The following is a 21932-nucleotide window of genomic DNA, read 5'->3' on the forward strand; positions in this document are numbered from 1 at the left end:
GAACCTAGCCTCTATTTTTTTAGCATTACCTTTCCTTACTGTCATGAATTTTCTGAATTTCCTATGATTCCCACACTCCAATTTATTCTTCCTTAGCAGTTCTATTTATTGATTCCACTGTGGGTAATGTGACCACATCGCAGACAAGGAAACCCATCTCCTCCTCTCTCCACGTCTCTAATGGCCGAAATGTCTTATGACGAATGGATTTCAAATCTTTCCTAGTTTCGTCATCTTTATTTAGCAAGAACATTCTGTGGGGCTAGCTGTGTATTTCTACAATGACATCACTACTAAAACTTCTTTTATCCTCACCCAACTGTTTTCTGCTATACTTCCTTCAAGGTTATGGACTTCCAGACAGGCACACCGGTATTTCACACAGTGGTAATCACCCCCCTCTTCTGCATCTAGTCCTCTTACGGAACACAAACACCTCTGTGGGTTTGGTGAGTAGTAGATGTCAACTTGGGGACAGAACACCTCTTAGATTTCATTAGCCAAACTGTGTTAAGATTTCAAGTAGCAATAATAATGATGATGATGATGATGATGATGTTATAGTAACAACAATAAAAATAATTATCTCCATTTTTAAACTACTACGTGCTAGATATTATCCCTTTTCCACACATTATTAATTCTTATCACAACTATGAGATAGGTACCTTTTTTTTTGCCCTCATTTTATAGATGAGGAAAAGTAACTTGCCCAAGGTCACAATGTTAATCAGTGGTGGGGCTGAGAGTTAAATACCACTATATTTGACACCTGAAGTCCAAGTTCTTAAGTAAGCTATGGAAATTCCCATACCCTATATACTGATATACCAACATGAGGACATAAGTATGATCTCTGAACCATTTCCACTTCTGATGTTTTCCCTGAGAATTTCCTTGAGTAAGTCTTTTGAGAATTAATGGGTCCCTCCTACCCTATGGTTTGTCTTTCTCTATATTACAACATTGTCCTCTGTACTCTAATATGATAACCAGGTTGGTGGTTCACCTATGAAATACATTCTTCTAAGATACATCCTGCTACATTTCTTATCAGAAGTTCAGTTTCAACCATTCTATGTCGTAGTCCAGGAAAAAGGAATCAAATCTATTATCATCTACATTGTACATGTTTGCTGCCCATGTCTTTTTCTGAAAAGTAGCATAAAGGGCAGAACACGATCAGCGGTTCAGCAGTCATGGGTCTGTACCAATTATCAGGGAGTCACCAACTACCCAAAAAGTATCTCCGCCTGGAGATAAGAAGATTCTTCCCACCTATTATGTTTTCCTTAACTTTCTTTATATCTGACTTAACATTCCTGAGGTAAAGACTACGCTCTTGGAATTTTTTTTTCATTCCCTTCTTTCAGAGACTCCTCCCCACCTCCATTATATCACTGCTCTACCTTTACTTGCTCTACCTTTACTTGTAATTCTGCTCTACCTTTACTTGCTTAGATGAGTTAATTTATCTCACTTAGCTTTAGCATGGATTAAAGCATACAAAATTCAACAGAAACAACTGTATCAGAACTACGGCCAGTATTTCTGAGCGAGCACAGAAAAACCAAAATACTGCCTCATATTCATGTCCATCCAGCCCAATGACAACAGTTAAGATAATAGCCCTTTGCATGTTTCAATCTCAAAAGTTAGGGTACCCCACTTTTCTTTAGTGGTCCAACAGGAAGAGTTTAGCTTCACAAAGCTAATAAGCCCACCTTCTCTAGCCTTTCTGGAGATGATAAGGTATACCCAATACCAGAGTGATATGCCCTTTAAAGAAATATGTTGTAATCTTTTCAGGGGGGGAAAAAAATGGAGAAAGTGTCACATGACTATTACTGATGTTTGGGGATTGGTCATTCTGAAAAATCCAAACTTGCGTTAATCTATTCTGAAACTGATCACAGTTGGATACATGGATAAATGCTTCTTCTAAAAATGAAACACACACACAAGATATGAAATCAGTATACAAATTTCCATACAGAAATTCAGAATTTCTCTTTTCCTAAAAATACTGTAAAAATGCAATCATAAGAAAGAAATGATTAAAACAACTTTACTTCCTATTATTGTCAGAAAAAGAAATGGGCTTGGGAAAAGAGAAAAATAAAGGTGAACACTAAACAGCTATTAAGGTACTGAAACTGGCAGAGCAGGGAACAGCCACCATGATCTGTGCCGGGTTCCTGATTTGTTCTTTTGCATGATAAATACTTTACCAAACTGCTAAGTGTCAAGTTTTAAAGTGATCTTTTACACACATGCATACGACACATACATATACACGCACCCCTCAAAAGCTTTGCCAACTCAAATAATTTGTACCAAATCAAAGAGCATAATGAAATATGAAACACACTGCTAATATATAAGCCTAGAAGGGTTTTTCCTGTAAGTTAGATAGTGAGTTATCAATTCAAAGAGCCTTTCTATACAACGGATAATTTACCCTTACTGGATATTAAACCAGTGAGTTCTTTGAGAATACTAGGATATTAGCTAGGAAACACAGCTTTTAGAAAAAAATAAAATTACTGAAGTTTTCCCAAAGTCAAAAAGAAAAATATTCACAAGATAGGAACTTACCACAATAGACAATAGTAAAAGTAGGGAGTAGGGTCAGCAACCAGGGGCAAGAGAGAAGAGAAAACAGAAAGCATTTTAATTAGGGAAATTTCAAAACAAATAAGCAGCACATGGTGGCAAACACATTTTTAAAATGCAAGCATCCATTTAAGTTTTACAAGGAAAAAGCAAAAAACAAACGTGCAACAATTTTAGAAGCTACAAAGCTAGAAGTCCAGTGAAAGGCAGTGACAAGAATATAAACAGAAAAATAAAGTCTGTGTGACTTTTACCATGCAATAAACATGATGACAGAATGATATTAATGTCATAACCAGTGAAAATTATACCTTTCAGGGGTCGATTTAGCATCAAGCCAACTAATAATAAACTGCTCAGAGGTTTCAATATACCTTCTTTCATGCCTACTTTTCAGTTAATTTCATGTGACGAAATCTGTAAGGAACTTTACCACTCCTAGATTAACCACGGCAAGTCTCTTTCTGTATCTCTTAACTGAGCCACAAAAATGAGGAATTCTATATTAGATATTAATAAGGTCATACATATTGAATCTGAAGAATTAAGGCAGATGCACAAGTCCTGGCTTCATCTGAGGAAAAGCAAAAGGTGGGGACTAATCCGGGAATGGAAGAAACACAATAGTAACATTTATTCCTAAGGTTTTCTCTTTGGGTCCCCAAATAAGGACCACAATGTGAAACCAGAGAAATGTGACCTCAAAGTGAGAGGCAAAGCAGATAACTTTACAAATATACCTTGCTTAAAATAAACCTGATTTATAAATACCCTGGCTTTACCTCATCAAAATAAATTAGGGCACATTTTTCAGAACTCTTTTCTTTACAGAAAGATTTACAACAATAGCAGTCAAATCTTTTTGGCTTTTTTCAGGTAAAACTGGACTCATACATTACTTTTCACAGGCCTACCTCCTACATAAAAAGAAGCATATGTAGTCTTCAACACAAATTATCAAACTGTCAGTAGAGGACGTCAAAGTAAATTTCATGTTCTCCCAGTCTCTTTATCCCGCTCATCAACAAAATTAAATGACAAAGTGAATTTCTTCCCTCAGTAGTACTCATACTCAAGGTGAAGTGACTCAAGATCAAATCAACACATTATTTCACCAATTCTAAGACGCACATATTTTTTGGCCCACATTTTAATATCCCTGTCGTTAGCATTCATCTTTCAACTGACAGGATGTTGTGATTTAATACGTTTCCTTTTCTTTCTTAAAGCCATATAAAATAATGGTATGTCTTAAAATTGATGGCGTCTTTGATCAGATGAAATACGGTATTTTCTATTTACACCTCTGAGCAATAACACATAAATCGACCTCTGTAAAATGAGGTGAAACAATATGGTTAAAAAAAGAAATCTGTGTGTAAATGTTGATGAAAGAAAATGCTTCAAAGGATAAAAACAAACTAAAGTGATGACAAAGTGGCTCATTTACCAAAGAATCTCATTAGTGTAACATGAATTTCCATGCACTGCCTACAACCTCATAATAATAAATTGCTTAAAATAACTGAGAGTATTTTAACAAAATTTCTTTGGTTAATGAATTCAGTTGATAGCAGATAGCAACAGAATGCCCACAGCTAGCACATGTGGGCAAAGCATTGGCATAAGAAATCCGGTCAAATCAATCTATTAGTGTCTTTAACTAACTAAAACATTACCTACCTCCCAGCCAGTACTCTGTATAATAAAAAGTAAAAAAAAGGGCAAGTCATAAAAAAAAAAAAAAAACTGTTTTAAAAGAACAAAAAAAGGCCAAAGGAACTGTAGCAGTGTAAGGCACTATATACCATAAATTCTTCTCTGCAAATAGAAGACACCAGGATATTTTAAACACCATATTCTTTCACTTAAGATATGTGATAATTTCCTAAATTGCTTGTTCAAAACCTAACTAGTTAAAATTTCACCTTTTAAAAACTTTAGTAAGGGAAATTATAAATTTGGTGAAAAAGAGGCAGCTTTGTGTTCCGTTAATGTGTCTGAATTAGACCTCTAACTAAAGGGAGCTGTGCTTCACTGAACTACCCAGGGTAAACTGGAATAGAAATCTCAATTTTGCTCAAATGCCTAAAATACAAATGGAGGAAAATTTATTGCAAACTACTAGCTCCAGGTGTTCTAGACCTGACATGTCATTCATTGACAGTGTACGTACAACTGATTAAAATAAGACCCGCCTGTTACCATCATGAATTGTAATAAATCTCTTGCAACTTCAGTGTTTTAGTGGAGAACAATAAAATATTGGCTTAATAGTATAGCCTCCCTGTTTTGAGACTATTAAAGTTTTTCAGATTATATCAATTCATCCAGAACAGCTTAGTCCACAGCAAGAAAGAGGAGGTCAAGCTGACAGACAGTATAGCAGGACAAGTAATGAATACAACAGTGGATAATCAATACTCCATGTCCTTCTTAGACGATGGTAGTAGCAGATAACAGCACAGGGAGCCCGGGAAGGGAAGGGAAAAGTGGGGAAGGGAGGAGGCTCAACAATATTTCAGAGTATTTTAAGAAAGCCAAGAATTTAGTTTCAGGGAAATCAATTGCTAGTAGTCTACTTCACTTTTACACCAATCCTTATTTTGATTTTAATTTTGGTGATAATATGTGGATTCCACGAACTATAAACAAGTACTAAAATCATACTGTTATAATTGAATAAACACTCAAGACAACAGTTTTATTCATTGTTTTCACTAAATATTATTTTCATACTAAAAATATATTAAAGGATGATTGAATGGAACATCTAGGAAAAACAGTTGAAGCTGAGTTGAAAACATTAACAATATTAGTTCATTAAACTTCCATATTGTTTAATAAAAAACTAACTTAAATAAAAAAACTTTTTTGGCAGCAAAAGAAATCAACTTAAAATCAGATTCACAATTTTAACCCACACTGTGAAACAGGAAAGAACTCACAATTTTAAAAATTTGCCAACTACTAATCATTTTTAAAAAGTGAAGGAAAAAAACTATGTAGAAAGTTTATGATGACCATGATCTACTTTAGGTAAATTCATTTTTTGTTAATGAATCTTGCTCTGGCCATGAACCATCATTTTGACATCGTTCATCTGCAACCTGATTAAAATGGTCATTTCATCGGCTCTAGTTTGACATCAGTACAAAGCAACACTAATGGTTTCAGACAGTTTTCTCCATTTACACTGATGCTAGAAATTGCAATCATTACCTGATGAACAATTTTGCTGAATGCTTCTTGAAGTTTACCATGAATTGTGGATAGTTTCTTCGCATCCCGATTAGCTTCGTGAATAGGAATAAGTACTTTGTAAACCTCATTTACTGCTTCATACATGCCAGCCTGTAAGAATAATGTTATAAGATTTGTTTTCTCTTACATCAATATGAAAGTAAAGAATTACAATTTATAAATCCACATAATTTCCACGAAGGCAATACCACTGAAGCTTTCCCAGTAGGACATAAAAACAAACACTAAGAATTTTTAATTTTATTAAGCCTTAATAAAAGAATTTTGCACAACGCATATCTCCTCTAGATGGATGGATATGTACGTGTGAGTATATTTAACATACACACAATACATATACGCATATTTAAATTTCTACAAAATTTAGACTGAACATTCCGCTGTCTACGCAGTAACTACTTCACTAGTGTGCATGCGTGAGTACTTACATACACATATAAACTGTGGCAGAAATTAATTCTGAGGAGGGGAATAAAAGAAATACAATTACTACACTGGTCACAGATATCAGATAACCTGTGGCATCCTGGCAAACTAAAATTATTTATATTTCTAAAATATTAAATTGGCACAGGAAATCTTATTGAAAATATCCTGTGGGGAAAAAAATCAGTGATCTTTCACCAAATTAAAGAAGGTTCTGAGCTACCAGACTTTATTCCCCTAGGGGCCAGTGGCCGGCCAAGGGTTGCTCTGCTTATAATCAGAGTGAGGGACAACATGTGTTTGTACTGTTATGCCATTTTCTTGTCCTTAATAACAGGTTGGTGGCTGTAGTGAAGAAAGAAAGAGATGTTTTCCAAGAGCCGCTGAGTTCCTATTACCTCACAAATCAGCAAACACATTTTCCCAAGGAAATAAATATAGTTCTTAAATTTTCTAGTAAAAGTTCACAGGAGTTTAAGCAATCATCTAACTATAATAGTGAAATAGATATAGTGTAACTAAAATGCCCCAGTAATTATTGTAATTAAGATTAGACAGATTAGGGGGTGCCTGGGTGGCTCAGTGAGTTAAGCGTCAGCCTTTGGCTCAGGTCATGATCCCAGGGTCCCAGGATTGAGGCCCACATCAGCAGACAGCCTGCTTCTCCCTCTGCCCCTCACACCATTCGGGATCTCTCTCTCTTTCTCACTCTTTCTAATAAATAAATAAAAACTTCTAAAAAATTAGAAAAAAAAAGATTAAATAGATTAGTTGAAAAACAGTGAATTTCATAATTATACGCTATTACAAAAGAACTTCCGTAATACAGGCCACCGTATTACTGTGAATTATTAAAATTACATACACACACAGAGTGTATATTTATTAAAACATTCCATTAATAGCACAAAACACTTCCCCACTGCTAGTTCAGATCACTTAAAATGAAACTCAAGGAGCAGGGATCCAGGGGAGCTATCAGGACAGTTGAGGTCCTCAGACAGGAAATTTTAAAATGGTCAATCACCAAACATTCTTAGAGTCTCACAATAATTATATTTAAATAAGCTGGTTCTAAGTGGGAATAATGATGAAGAGGATGGTAATGGCAAACACTAATACTTACTTGGAGCCAGGTACTGTCATAAGCCTTTTACATACATTAAGTCTACTCTTAACAGCATTCCTATGCAATTCCTACTATTATTAGGTGCATTTAATGGACAAGAAAAGTGAAGCACTGGTAGGTTGAGTAATTTGTGACTGAAGTGACTGAACTACTAGGGCAGCAGAGCCAGGATATGAATCCTGGCTGTATGCCTTCTAAACAGATGCCCTTAACCAACCCACTGCAAGGTAGGGTTACGGCCAGGGGAATATCCAACTCCCTACAGCAGTATAATGGTGGAGAAGTGCAACACTGCACATTACGTTAAGCTTCCCCCTTACCCTAACATGAACTTCACAGTTTCTGAAACCTTGGCGCTGGGACACTAAATACCAAACAGAAATGTCAGAGAAAGGAGATGTCCCTATTACCATAGTTTAAGAAAGTAAGCAGGGCTAGCTATCTTTCCCTTCTCCAATAATCATCCCATCTTGGATCAGTAAGACTGCTTCAATTCTTCACATACAGAGAGGGAGGGACAGGACTGGGGTTATAACATGGAACAGGTCAGGGAAGGGACCGAGGATATAGTTCATAAAGCTCCTGGTAAGTAAGCTCCAGGTCTCTAACACCTTCCTAATAGGGCTCACTGTGCAACCAATGAGATGAGGGGCCATAATTTTCCTGAGCACCAGGGTAAAGTCCAAAGCACTCAGAGGAAGATTCTCCCTTTCATCCAATAGACCAGCTCTATAGCTAGAGCCACATTAGTCTAGGTTTTCTGTTTTGTTCTGTTTTTTTAATTTTAAGGTTTTAGAAAATGGTGGTAAAAGTTTTATAAACCAAAAAAATCTGTGATAGATTAAGTGATGGTTCATAAATAAGCAAATGAAAAATACTGGAGGAAATGACAGATTATTAAGACAAAAAGGAGTTAAGCAGTGATGAATCTACAGAGAAAATTTGTTCCTAGACAGTTTTTAAGGTGCCTGGAGAAAACTATCATAAAGGAAAAGCAGGGTCCCAGGCAGAGAGAATATACATATCACGAATAATTCAGAGGTACGTATCTGAGGAAAGAAAACAAACAGGAGCCATCTACCATAGAGAAAGAAGCAGCTGCTTGTTCCAGTAATCCCACGAGTCCTGACTCAGTAAAGTACTTTCCAGAGCAGATACCTTCTTCATCTGGAGATACCACATCATCTGAGACTGCAGATTCTTCTAAAACATTAGATGAAATATTCTGGGGAAGAAAATTGAAACGGCTTTTGAAATGGAATTAATTTCTTAGCATGAAAGATGTTTATGAGGAAGTAACTGAAGATGAAATATTAATACCAGCTTGGGTGAAAAAAAAGGTGGGGGGTAGTCAACTCAAAGATAAAACACAAATTTCCAAAATCTTTCTGTATGCTGAAGATGACAATAAATGGTAACACTATAGTAACTTTTCCATTAATAAAAGTGGTGAGACAGAAAATTAAGAAAAATTATGGGCTAAGGAGAACAGTGATACGATACAGGACATCTCAGAAGACTTTAAACAGTCTTTATTTTTAACTTAAATGATCTTGTCAAAACTCCCCACAGGGAAAATTAAGGTGGGCTATGGCTTGGCTTGCCTAACGTACATTGAGTTAATGAACAAACTCAGGTGTAATAAAAGCCAATGTGATTGGGATTATCCATTATTTCTAAAGAAGAAATAATACATACTACCTGAAATACTTTAACCTAAACATTCACAGCAAATATACACTCATTTGACATTTTTTTGAAGTAGGTCTAAGGCCTTTTCTTTGGGTACAGGTCTCCTAATCAGTTTTTCATCGAATCTCTCTTAATTAAATACCCGTAATGCAACCTTCATTTAAGATTTCCAGTTCTGTTTCTTTAGAGGAAAAACCTGAACTTAAAAGCCTATCCAATAATCCTAGATTTCTAGGAGCTTTCCCCCCTAATCTTTTGTAGTTGGTCCAAAATTAATTCAAAAGCAACTGTTTTGGAGACTCACCTTTATCAAGTCTTAGCAAAACATTTAACTTAGCTTTCAAAGAAACAATGACTGGCTCTCTTTCTGCATTCAGATTTCACCAGAGGACATAACATTTAACATTTAATTAAGTTTTGTAATTTCCCAAATCTGGCATTAACAGGTTTTGCAGAAAAGCAAAGCATAACTAACTCCTGGCAAGCAAAGAATTCGACTAGTGGGTGAGAGGTATGGAGTTCTACGAGGGAGTAAACTATCAAATCTGAGCCATGGTTATCAGCCTATTTCATACAGAGAATGGAGAATGCTGGGTTATCTGATGTTTTAAGTAAAAGCCAATTAAGAATTTCTACTGTATTCGGGTTCTCCGTATTTCACACGTATTTCATAAATGCTATGAAGTCCCCAGCAGTATAGGCAAAGAGAAGAACTACGCTTAGCACTGGTATTTGGGGTAAGAAAAAAAAAATGGGGGGGGGAGAAAATCAACAAGTACTCTTTACCAATGTATTCCAGACAGTGATAGTGAAATGTTAACTTATCTTGTGAAGCATTAGCTTTAGTGTTTATGCTTTCCTTACAAGCTGAGTGAATCTTAACACCAGTGAGAAAAGGTAAACTAAAAAGGACGTACCTTGATGTAACGTAAACCTGGCAGATTCCTACCTGAAATGTCACACATCCTACAGGAAGATATTTGCGGTCCTCCAGCATGCTCAAATATTCAGCAACAAGTGCTGCTGAGTGGACCAGGCACTGGGCAGCTTCGGCATGGTTGCTGCGTTCCGAATGTTTGCCCGCCATGTTCTGCAACCAGGTCAGTCGCAGATCTGGAGAGGTCTGGTAGCCCTTGGCAATTCTAATTGGAAAAGAAATTCTTTTCAATGAGCATTTGCTTCCCAAGCTGGAAGGAGACTGGACTGCTCAGTATTTACCTAGAGAGGTTACTGTTATTGAATACAACCTATTAAGACAAGTGTTTGAATGGTATGAAAATGTCTTTGAATACGCTTAAAGAAGTAAACTGTTGGGCCAATGGAATGGTTGATAGCAGGTTTTTTGTAGGGGGACTAAAAAAAAATGCCATCAGTAAGGGAAAACTATGGGAATTTATGTGTTTGTTATGGGAATATAAAGAAGTTTTATAGTCAAGAAAAAAAGATTTATTAGTCTCATTGCATCATATATATTTTAAAGAAATATTTGTTTTATTTGTGTCTTTAAAGAACTCCAAAACTATAAAAAGAGAGGGTCACAGGGCAAAGAAAAAATCTCAAGTTTCACTTGCATCTTTCAAGATATAATAGGAATTACAAATTTCTCAAAATGTGCTCTTAGAAATATTACATTATAGGCACAGCCATATTTAAAATCAGGAAACATTAAGTTTCCTTGGTAAACAGGAAACATTAGGAAAACAGGAAACAGGTAAAATGAGGAAACATTAAGTTTCCTATGGTAAAACAATACTCTGTATTTTCTTCCTAAAGGACTGACTTTTACATTTAAAATATGGGTCTTAGGCCTCTACATGAAGTCTAGGGGACAGGATACTAAGGTGTAAACATGTGTTATGATTATTTCTGAAAAGCAGCATGGAAAAAGTGCATTTTGACTTTTTAATCTACCATAGAAAATGACATAATTCTGGTACGTTTATTTTTTTATCTAATGTTTTCTGCATGTTTTACCAACTTATTGAAGCTTTTATTTAAATTCTAGTTAGCTAAGATACAGTGTAATATTAGATTGAAGCATACAATTTAGTGACCCAACACTTCCATACAACACCTGGTGCTCATCACAACAAATGCATTCTCTTAATCCCCATCACCTATTTAACCCATTCCCCTGCCCCTTCCTCTCTGGTAACCATCAGTCCTCTATAGTTAAGGGTCTGTTTCTTGGTTTGTCTCTCTTCCTCTTTTTCCCCTTTGCCCATTTGTTTTGTTTCTTAAATTCCACATATGAGTGAAATCATATGGTATTTATCTTTCTCTGACTGGCTTATTTCACTTAGCATTATGCCCTCTAGCTCCCTCCACGTTGTTGCAAATGGCAAGATTTCATTCTTTTTGATGGCTGAATGATATTCCATTATATATACATACACCACATCTTCTTTATCCATTCATCAGTTGATGGACATCTGGGCTGCTTCCATGACCTGGCTATTGCAGATCATGCTGCTATAAACATTGGGCTGCATGCACCCCCTTTGAATTAGTATTTTTGTATCCTTTGGGTAAATACCTAGTTGTGCCATTGCTGGATCATAGGGTAGTTCTATTTTTAACTTTTACCAATTTAAACATGTTAGACAAGGTATAAACGAATCAAGCAGATGATACCTGTACATTAGATCAATCAACATTTCCGGATCCTCCTGGTGTTCCTTCATTTTAACAGTATCAGAAAGGATCATATGGAGATTGAAAACCAAATCTTGAACCTGCAGCAGAGAATTTTATTTAAAAAAATTCTTTAATTATCATTCATTCACAATCACTAAATTAGTTTGGAAGATATTTCAGATAAGCATCTGAAGATTGCAAAACAAAATGATAGTGATACAGTTCTAAAGGATATGGGCATGCTGGGGTATGGTGAGTGAAGGGTAGTAAATTTTACACTAATTCCTCAGCAGGCTGGGTTTTTTTTTTTTTTTTTTCCCAGTTCTCTCACCTGGAAACAAATAAAACTCGAAGTAGAAATAAAATACAGGGATGTAGAGCATACAAGAAGAGAATACAAAAGGAAATTCTCTCCTATGTTTCTCTGTTTCTGATTCTCCCAAAGGTAGTTTGTAAAGACTTCACTTTTTAAGGCGAATTACTGTTTCATTAATAAGTGGGAATAATATTTCATCATAAAACTTATTTGTTTATACTGCCTAGGTCTACTATTTGTTCTATTTGTTACAAATTCACAGAATTACATACCAAAGATATTAAGCTTTCCAAAAAGGAAGCATGGCTTACTGAAACAAAATGATTCACCCCATCTATGGCATATGATCAAATATAGGTTCCTCCAGTAAGGGGTCGAGCCCCTGGGATTGAGCCCCACATCGGGCTCCCTGCTCTGCTGGGAGCCTGCTTCTCCCTCTCCCGCTCCCCCTGCTTGTGTTTCCCTCTCTCGCTGGCTGTCAAATAAATAAAATCTTAAAAAAAAAAAATTTTTTTTTTTTTGGAAAGTGCCTATTTATAATCCTATTTCAATTAATGATCTAGAAAGTCACATTTCTGACCTGATCAGGAAATGTCGTTTCCCTCAATTCCAGATCTTCTTCAGCATATGTCAATATAGTCTTTAGAGAACGTCTTAAGAATTCCTCATTAAAATTTTGAGATGTGCCCACCAAGGATGACAGTGACATGGTCACCTGCATTTTAACCCTAGCAAAGTTCTGTAAGAGAAATTGTCAGGTCAACATTTAATATAGAAAAACTTAAAAGAAAAAAGTCTACTTTTTGTAGTTGCTAAATGAAAAGGTTAGTAAAAAAAAAAAAATACCATTCCAAGCAAGACATTTTTTAAAAAGTAATGAAATATGTATATTAAAATCAAATTATTTTAAAACTTTATAATAAGACCTAACATTAAGAATTTTGCTAAGAATAATATGTTACAAAACAAAGTAAAAAAAAAAAGCCATGTATTAGAATTGAATTAGAAGTTGTGCCTAGGACTTTACATTAATCTGCTTTGAGGTATACATTATTAATAATAACACCATGTTTACACGTGAGGTTACAGAGCTTGACCAATATCACAACATTCTCTAGTGGTAGATGTCGTCTTTAAACTCCAGCCCATTTCATTAGGTCCATGACCATGATGATGAAAGTAATTTATCACACATCATGCATCAAGTAACTTAAAGCAGAATCTTTGGAGTGATGCTTAAAAGTAGTTTACATTCTTCCTTTTTCAGTGTGAATTCATTTCTGTCCCATCATTTCCCACTATGAAACCACTTTTAAGAGGTTAATCAGGGAAAACCTAGTAAATGCCAAATCCAAGACACTTTCTGATCAATATTCTACCTGACATTTCTGTACATGTAAATGTATTGATTACTTTTTTCCTTGCAAATTTCCCTCCTTACCTTCAGTGGTACCATTTTATCCTGATTTTCCTAAACATATCCCCTCCTTTTTGGTTGCCCTTCTTAAATACCAGTGTTCCCAAAGATTCTGTCAAGAAACCTCTTAACTTGTCGCTCTAAACAGTCTCATCCATTTCTTTGCCGTCAATTAGTACAGATAGATATATGTCTAGGTTTTCAGCTCGTATTTCTCTCCAGAGAGCCAGGCCATCGTATTTTACTAGATGGCTCCATCTGGATCTCACAGGCACTCCAATTCTAACATTTCTAATATACCTTCTTTTCCTATCGATTAAACAAATGATACTACTATTCTTGTGGTCATTCAGGCCAAAAAAAAAAAAAAAAAATCTAGGAGTCATTTCTCTGTCACTCTCCCCTCTCCTTAGCCAATACCACAGATCCAGTCCACACTACCCCCAATCTGTTCCAGTCTGGTCCTTCTCCATTCCCAAGGTGATTGCTATAGTTTACACCCTTACCACATCTTACTTGGATTACTGTATTAACTTCTTAATTGATCTAATGGCCTTTTTTCTCATAACCCAAGTTTCTTTTCCACATAGTATCAGGGATATTTGTGTAAATTTTGCAAGTCTGAACACATCACTCCTCTCCTTAAAATATTCCAGTGGCTGACTGCAGTCTTGAAGATGAAATTCAAGTATTTGGCTCAGTAAATATATCAAACTATATAGTGGGAATTGAAAGGACAGAACTAAAACAAGTATCTGCCCTAGGATAGCTTAGTCCAGGCCTTCTCAGTTACAACTTTATCTCTTCCTATTCTCTCTCTAGCCAGAACCATCACGAAGTGCTAAAAGAGTATCTTTCTCTGTTTGCCTGCTTCCTTCTCTTGTCTCCATGCCTTTTTAATTATGCACGTGCCATTTTCTTCACCTACAGAGTGCTATCCACCTATTTATCATTCTGATCGGGCAATTCTTCGTCCTTAGTTCAAGCATCTCCTCTTTCTGAAAACCCATGTCTGGGAGCATAAATCATTTTTCTCTGTGCTTACACAGTGCCCTGTGCTTATCTCTCATTATATGCACAACAGCAAACATGCAGCATTTGCTCAGTGCCAGTTACTGTTTTAAGTGTTTAACTTAATATGAATTTATAGATCCTCACCACAGAAAGGGTACTTCTTGCTACTACTAGGATGAACATCAGCTGTTCATAAATGAGCACTGTTCATTTCTTCTCCCACTAGATGTTAAGTTACTTAAAAAAAAAAGGGACTGTCCTTTTATCTACATGTACCCCATACCTACTACAATACCTAGAACACAATTCAATACTTTGTTCTAATATCTGTCGAATACATAAACTATATAAATCACTGCCAGTTTTAAATTACCTATTCCCTACTACCTGACACTAAGAGGACAAATTACCTGTTCTTATCCTATTATAAAAAGCTTTCCTAAAACAACAGAAGATGTATCAAGAAGACTCCAAGTGTGGTCAAATTTTAGGGACTTTATTTCAAAAGCTAAACAAGATCAATAAAGTAATTGGATTCTTCTGTTCTTGATTAAGAAGCAAGGAGTTGGTGTCCAGTTAAAAACAGGACAGTGTGAAATAGCAACTTCCTACTTCTCCTGGATTTTATACAAAAATGAAAAATAGGAAAAAATCCACAAACTTTATTTTCAGCAAATGAGGAGTGTGATATAATCCATACATTAAAAAATGCAGAAGGGTTGCCAAGACAGGCTAAGATAGGATGTAGTTTCAAAAGAAGGAAAGGAGAAGAAAGTAAATAGTGAGGTATGCTAGGCACAGATTTCAGAAATAATGCGGAAAAAAAAATATTTCTTTTAAATAAGAGACTCACTTTGAAGTCATAAACCTATTTGTCTTGAAAACAAAATGAGCTAAAAATCTGGAAAGACTGGATAGAAATGGATTGACCAGAAACTTCAGGAAGTTAGGCAAGATGTGTTTACAATACCAAAATCCCATGAGAAACACATTCCTGAAGGAACTTCCTACAAATACATGGGCCAAGACAATCCAACTCCTTCTACATGAGTAATAAAAAAGGGAAGATTAGTGAAACTAACCAGACGAAAAACACTTTATAGAAAAATGTTATCATGAAACAGATGAAAATATAATGAAATATTTTGCCTTAAATTATAAAAAATGTATGAGCTTTAGAAAGGAAAACAAGGCAGAAATAAACTCATGGAAAGAACACAAGTCAGAAAGAGAGGTCATAAAATAGGAGCTTACATGTGAGCTGATACTACTTAAAAAGAAATAGAAAACAAAGATAAAATTGGTAAAAGAAAGAAAGAAAGGATGTCATGGAGAACACATAAGGTATATAGGACAGAGAAATTCTGAGAAAAAGAACCACAATAAATGGACATTTTAAATGTTAAAAAGGAAAAGAGAAAACAATAGGCAAAAAGTAAAGCAAAACAGATCCAACATATGTATAATTGGTACCTAGCAGAAAAACCCCAAACCCCTGGAAGAAAATACTCAATTTTATATTCAAGAAAACTTTCTGAAATAAACTGAAAGTAGATATCATGTGCCTGAGAAAATTAACAAAAATTGGTCAATACCAAGCAAGACACAGTCTAGAAAAGGTATTTAATTTTAAATTTAAAGAGAATCCCTTGAGCAACTGGAAGGGGAATTTAAAAGGGAAGAAAATATCAGGCTAACTGCAGATGTCTCTATAACAATATTTAAAGCCAGAAGAAAATAGTATTCAAGTATCTCTTTCTCTTTTTTCCATTAAGCGTTCTTTATCTGGTATGTTTTACTGATCTTTCTCACCCCCCCTTTTTTTTCCATTCAAAATCTGAGGCAAAAAACTTCATAACTATCTTTGCTGTCCTTTAAGTACAGAAAACACTGAACAATCTAGAACTTGGAAAATATTATTTCCAAGAACTGTCTTGCATAAACAACTACAGGACAATATTTAGCCAAATAAGAGATGATTAGAGCAAAAAAAAAAAAAGTAACAAAGATATAATAGTTATGAATATCAATTTACCAAATAAGACGTAGAGGAGAAATAAATGATGCATAGGCTTTAAATCACCTCCTTCAGTCCATCAAGTGGACCAAAACAACAAGGATATAGAAAAATAGTGTAATTAATAAGGTATATTTAACTCAGTACTCTGAAATAAAGAACACTTTCTTTTTAAGTGCTTGTGTAACATTATACACGCACGGTACAAAAAAGGAGACACAGCATCTAACATTGTATAATCACATTGAAATAAAACTAAAAATTAACATCCAAACTTTAAAACAAAAAGGACTGTCAACTCTTTGGATTAAAAATACGAACTGAAACTACAAAATACCTACAAAACAAGAATACTGAAAACACTATATATCAGAACCAATGAGATGCTAAAAACAGTACTCAAAGGAGGATCCTAGGCCTTAAATACTTATATAAGTAAAAATAAATGAATTATACATTTGACTCAAAGTCAGAAAAAATTCTACATGTGAAAGACTATCAAATAAAACACTTTAATGAAAACATGGAGTTCTTCAGACTGGTCCATAATCATAAAATATCAAGCCAAAAACAGTTAAATCTTTAATTTTCTTTATTAGTATTTTCATTTTACTTAATGATAATGATTAAATTTTCCAAAAGCTCAAGATACATTTATATTCTAAGTTGTACTACTATATGCCATTTGTAGTACAGGAAGCAAACCTGAAGATTTGGATTTTTGTAAGATAGCCACATAATAAGAAATATCAAGACAGTCTAGACTCAAAATATACAAAATGCCATGCTCCCCCCAAAACACATTTACTAGACACCTGCAGAAGTTATATTACATTCTAATCCACGGATAAATACTTACATTCCCAATCTCGAAGTTCTGTCTCATAAGGAGGTACAGCGAGGCACTGGCGTGTGACCGTATCGTGCTAATGCTGCTGCTACAGTGTCGGAGAAGCCGGAGGCATAAGTCTGCGCACTGCTCGGTTTCTTCTTCAAACAAGAGTTCAGGGAACTGTAAAAAACAAAACAACACAACACAACAATAACAAAAAAACAACACCAACACCGAACTTATACAAAGTTCCAGAGGAATGGTAACATAGCCTGAACTAGAGAGTTGTTAGTATAGTTTTTAAAAATGGTTAAGCGCTATTTGCTAATGCTTAATAATCATGTTGGCCACAGAGCCAGGCGGATTGGGTTTGAATAATGATTATGTCACTTATTTGCTAGTAGTGTGATTCTGGACAAGTTTTCTCCGCCATAAAATGGACCTAATGATATTATCTACAGAGGACTGCAGAACTATCTGAGATTAGATACTATGCACAAAACACTTAATATGGTAACCAACATGGAATAATTCTGCAATGTTTTTATTATAAAATGGTATGTAAGTAATTCCCATCGGTTAAACCTTCATCGACAGCTCTGCATTCCATATTATTAGATGACTATGATAAAATAGATACCTTCAAGATTTAAGATACACCTATTACCTGGGGAAAAATAAACACCAGAAATAAATATCTGCAGTAGTTGAACAAACAAAAGTACCTTCTTTTCCATTCATCATGGGGTAAGTTAACGCCAATGGAATGATGTACTCATACCTTGAATTCTTTAACAAATCAAATTAATAAGGAACAGACAGAATGAGATAAGAGAAAAGAAGGAAAGCCCCATATTTAAAATCAGTTACTACAACAAAACTATTGTTTTTTTTAAGCCCAAAACTGGTTAAGGGTGATTGAAATAACAAAGAAATTACAAAAGGCAAGGAGTAGAAAACAGGCAAAGAAGAATCATGGGTCTTAGGTTATTATTAAAATTTTAACTATAACTATATTAACTGAGTGTGTTAGATGATTATAGACAACGTAAAGAAAAAGCAAAGTCTGATAAGACTGCACGTTCAAAAATGACCTACCTTTGAAACCAGGGCTCTCTGTGTAGCAAAACAGTGTTGTAGATAAACTGCACTTTGGTTACAGGCCATGCTATGCAGTAGGACTTTCAGTACGCCGCCAAGGATGCTCTCCTTGGATTCTGTTACAGAAACTGTCTGCAATTTAAAAATAGATGAATAAAATGCAGATGTACCTGCAATTTGGTCAGGGAGACAGAATATAAGAAAATAGTTTTTAGGGGCGCCTGGGTGGCACAGCGGTTGAGCGTCTGCCTTCAGCTCAGGGCGTGATCCCAGCGATCTGGGATCGAGCCCCACAATCAGGCTCTTCTGCTATGAGCCTGCTTCTTCCTCTCCCACTCCCCCTGCTTGTGTTCCCTCTCTCGCTGGCTGTCTCTCTCTCTGTCGAATAAATAANAAAAAAAAAATTTTAAAAAAAAAAAAAAAAAGAAAAAGAAAAAAAAAGAAAATAGTTTTTAAAAAATAGGAAAAGGACAACATAGGATCTAGGAGGACTTCAGGGAAAAGCAGCTGAGCATGGTTTGAATCAGGGAAGAACGGGGGAAAAAGAATGAATAGGATTTCAGTGAGAAAAATATTTTTTTTTACAAACTACTGATATTTCAATATAATTGTACAGCTCAATGAATACTTTTTGCACAATTCCAATTTACCAAATCTATATTTTGAATTCCTCGTTTGTGTTCTTACCTGGACAACAATCTCTAATGTATCCAAAATGATTAGGTTTGCTTCAGTAGCCAGATTTCCATCAATCAGTGCTTCATGCTCAATTTCTGCTCTTGATCTAATACAAAATATTATAAGAAAGTACTTTACACAGAACCACTATTCAAAAAAGACTTAAAGATACATAGAAAAAAAACCCCTCAGAACCATTTTTCAGTTTTTGCCTGAAAGAAAAATTATAAGAGAATAAAAAGACATCGTTTTACACATGACAAATTTAACACATTTGTCAACCATATTAGTACAGATTTTCTCACCCCATTACCGTTCCACAACACCACTGAAAGCATAAATGTTTAGCTTTCAGAGATGTAGCCAACACAGGAACGCACTGTTTTATTCTGAATGGCACCGACACTAGGTGGCGCTATATGGGCTGGGATTTAGGGGTGCTTCATGTAAAGCAACACTCAAAATGTTTAGTGCTCATCTTACCATTTCAAGGATTTGCTATTTAAGATAAAAGTACTTATTTTTTTCTAAATTATCATCTAGATTTTCAATATTTTTATCTCAAAAATACAAAAAAATTTTCTACAATATTTTGAATCAGAAAACAATTGAACTCTTCCTGAAACTCTGGACTGAATCACTCATTAGAAATAAAACAAGTTGTTGCAATAAAGTGGTTTACTTAAAGGGTAAAAGTGACATTTGTTTATTGGCAATACATAGATATAAACTATATTATATCAACGTAGACAAAACAAACACATAAATCAAGGTGGAATTACAAGAACATATTAAATGCTAACCTTTCAAAGTTTCTGGATGTTCAAGTCTCTGAATTTTTGTTACTACCATTTAGGAGAACAGATCATGAATTTACATTTTATAAATGAAATTTAAGGAGAAAATAGAATGTAGAATTAAACTGGGAAATACATATATAATGATCAAGCTTAAAATTCCAGTAAGATTTTGTGAAGAAACATGACAATAACATGATGGCTTAAACAAAAAGAATCAGGAAACACCACTACCACCACCATCACCACCACCACAAGGCTTCCTTAAAACACAGAGAAATGCAGAGAAAACACATTATACAAATGCAAAAGAAAGCAATATAGTATAATACCTCACTGCTTTATGATTTTTTTAAAAAGATTTTATTTTATTTATTTATTTGACAGAGAGAGATAGAGACAGCCAGCGAGAGAGCAAACACAAGCAGGGGGAGTGGGAGAGGAAGAAGCAGGCTCCCAGCAGAGGAGCCTAATGTGGGGCTCGGGTTCCAGAACGCTGGAATCACTCCCTGAGCCCAAGGCAGATGCTTAACGACTGAACTACCAAGGCACCCCTGCTTTATGATTTCTAAGAAACAAAACACACACCTGGAAAAATAATCAAAGAAATGGACTTGGATAAAGAGGAGAGAAAAGTGGACATACTTAAAGCTTAAGAATTGTTAAACGTTTACATTGTATTCAATACCTGCTATGGTCTGAGTATTTGTGTCCCTGCAAAATTCATATGTTGACAATCTAATGCCCAAGACAATGCTATTAGCAGGTGGCCTTTGGAAGGTGATTAGGTCATCAGGATAGAGTCCTCTTGAATGGGATTAGGGCCTTTATGAAAGAGGCCCAGGGAGTTTGCTTGCCCTTCCATCATACAAGGACACAGCACAAAGTTTGTAACCCAGGGGCACCTGGGTGGCTCAGCTGGTTGAGCACCTGACTCTTTTTTTTTTTTTTTTTTAAAGATTTTATTTATTTATTTGAGAGAGAGAGAGAGAGAGAGAGCCAGCGAGAGAGGGAACACAAGCAGGGGGAGTGGGAGAGGAAGAAGCAGGCTCCGAGCAGAGGAGCCTGATGTGGGGCTCGATCCCATAACGCCGGGATCACGCCCTGAGCTGAAGGCAGACGCTCAACCGCTGTGCCACCCAGGCGCCCCGAGCACCTGACTCTTGATTTCCGCTCAGGTCATGATCTCAGGGTCCTGGAATCAAGCCTTGCATTGGTCTCCATGCTCAAGTCTATTTGAGGATTCCTCTTCCCTCTCCTTCACTCTCTCACAATCAATAAATGAATAAATAAATCTTTTTAAAAGGAAAAAAAAAAGTCTGTAACCCGGATGAGGGCCTTCACCAGACATTCAAATCTGATGACGCCATATTCTTAAACTTCCCAGCCACCAGAAATGTCAGAAATAAATTTCTGTTGTTTATAAGCAATACAGTGTGTTCTATTTTTTTATAGCGGCCTGAAGAGACTAAGACAGTTTCTTATAATCCAAACCCTCATCTATATGGAACAGAGTTGACTTGCTCTCTGCTGGCTTGCACAACGTAGTCTTTCCTATGGTTTATGATGTTACTGTCTGTGAGCTTGTATTTCTGCAAGTTTGATCTGTGAAAATCCTCTAAAGCCTGGTCTCAAGATGGTTCTCACATAGGGTGACCAAGCATCCTGGTTTGCTTTAGGACAGGACTGAGGGAGTCCCTAGGATATGAACATTTGGTGCCAAAACTGGGGGTACTAGGCAAACCTGAATGAGTTGGTCACCATATTCTCAGAGTTTATTGGGCCAAACTACTTGAGGGCTAACTTGTAACTACAAATTTTCAAGAAAAAAATTTTAGCCCCTTGACTCAATGCCATGTTTCAAGCCAAGCAATTTTACTTGAGGTCACTGAGGCAGCCAGAAGGGTTTACTTCTAGTTTCCCTTACACTGAAGGTACAGCCCTTTATGATCCCAGACTCAGTGAAGTATATTTTTAGTTGTTTTTGGCAGTAGGG

General features: G+C 35.7%; 1 protein-coding gene across 8 annotated transcripts in view; it reads right to left on the reverse strand.

The window, feature by feature from the left end:
• Positions 1–21932, reverse strand: part of DOCK7 (dedicator of cytokinesis 7) — a 211715-nt gene that overhangs the window by 21539 nt on the left and 168244 nt on the right. For 4 of the 8 annotated variants that reach the window (XM_034653591.1, XM_034653595.1, XM_034653593.1 and 1 more), the window contains 9 exons: positions 19149–19245; positions 18459–18593; positions 17388–17540; positions 12661–12819; positions 11762–11862; positions 10077–10269; positions 8517–8660; positions 5839–5970; positions 4300–4314 (listed from right to left, as the gene is read on the reverse strand). In XM_034653591.1, the coding sequence (XP_034509482.1) occupies positions 4300–4314; positions 5839–5970; positions 8517–8660; positions 10077–10269; positions 11762–11862; positions 12661–12819; positions 17388–17540; positions 18459–18593; positions 19149–19245 (1129 nt within the window). The remainder of the gene's footprint in view (positions 1–4299; positions 4315–5838; positions 5971–8516; positions 8661–10076; positions 10270–11761; positions 11863–12660; positions 12820–17387; positions 17541–18458; positions 18594–19148; positions 19246–21932) is intronic. The other 4 variants (XM_034653592.1, XM_034653594.1, XM_034653596.1 and 1 more) reach the window with 1 other exon arrangement.

This window comes from Ailuropoda melanoleuca, chromosome 2 (assembly GCF_002007445.2).
Source record: "Ailuropoda melanoleuca isolate Jingjing chromosome 2, ASM200744v2, whole genome shotgun sequence".
NCBI classification, from domain to species: Eukaryota; Metazoa; Chordata; class Mammalia; order Carnivora; family Ursidae; genus Ailuropoda; species Ailuropoda melanoleuca.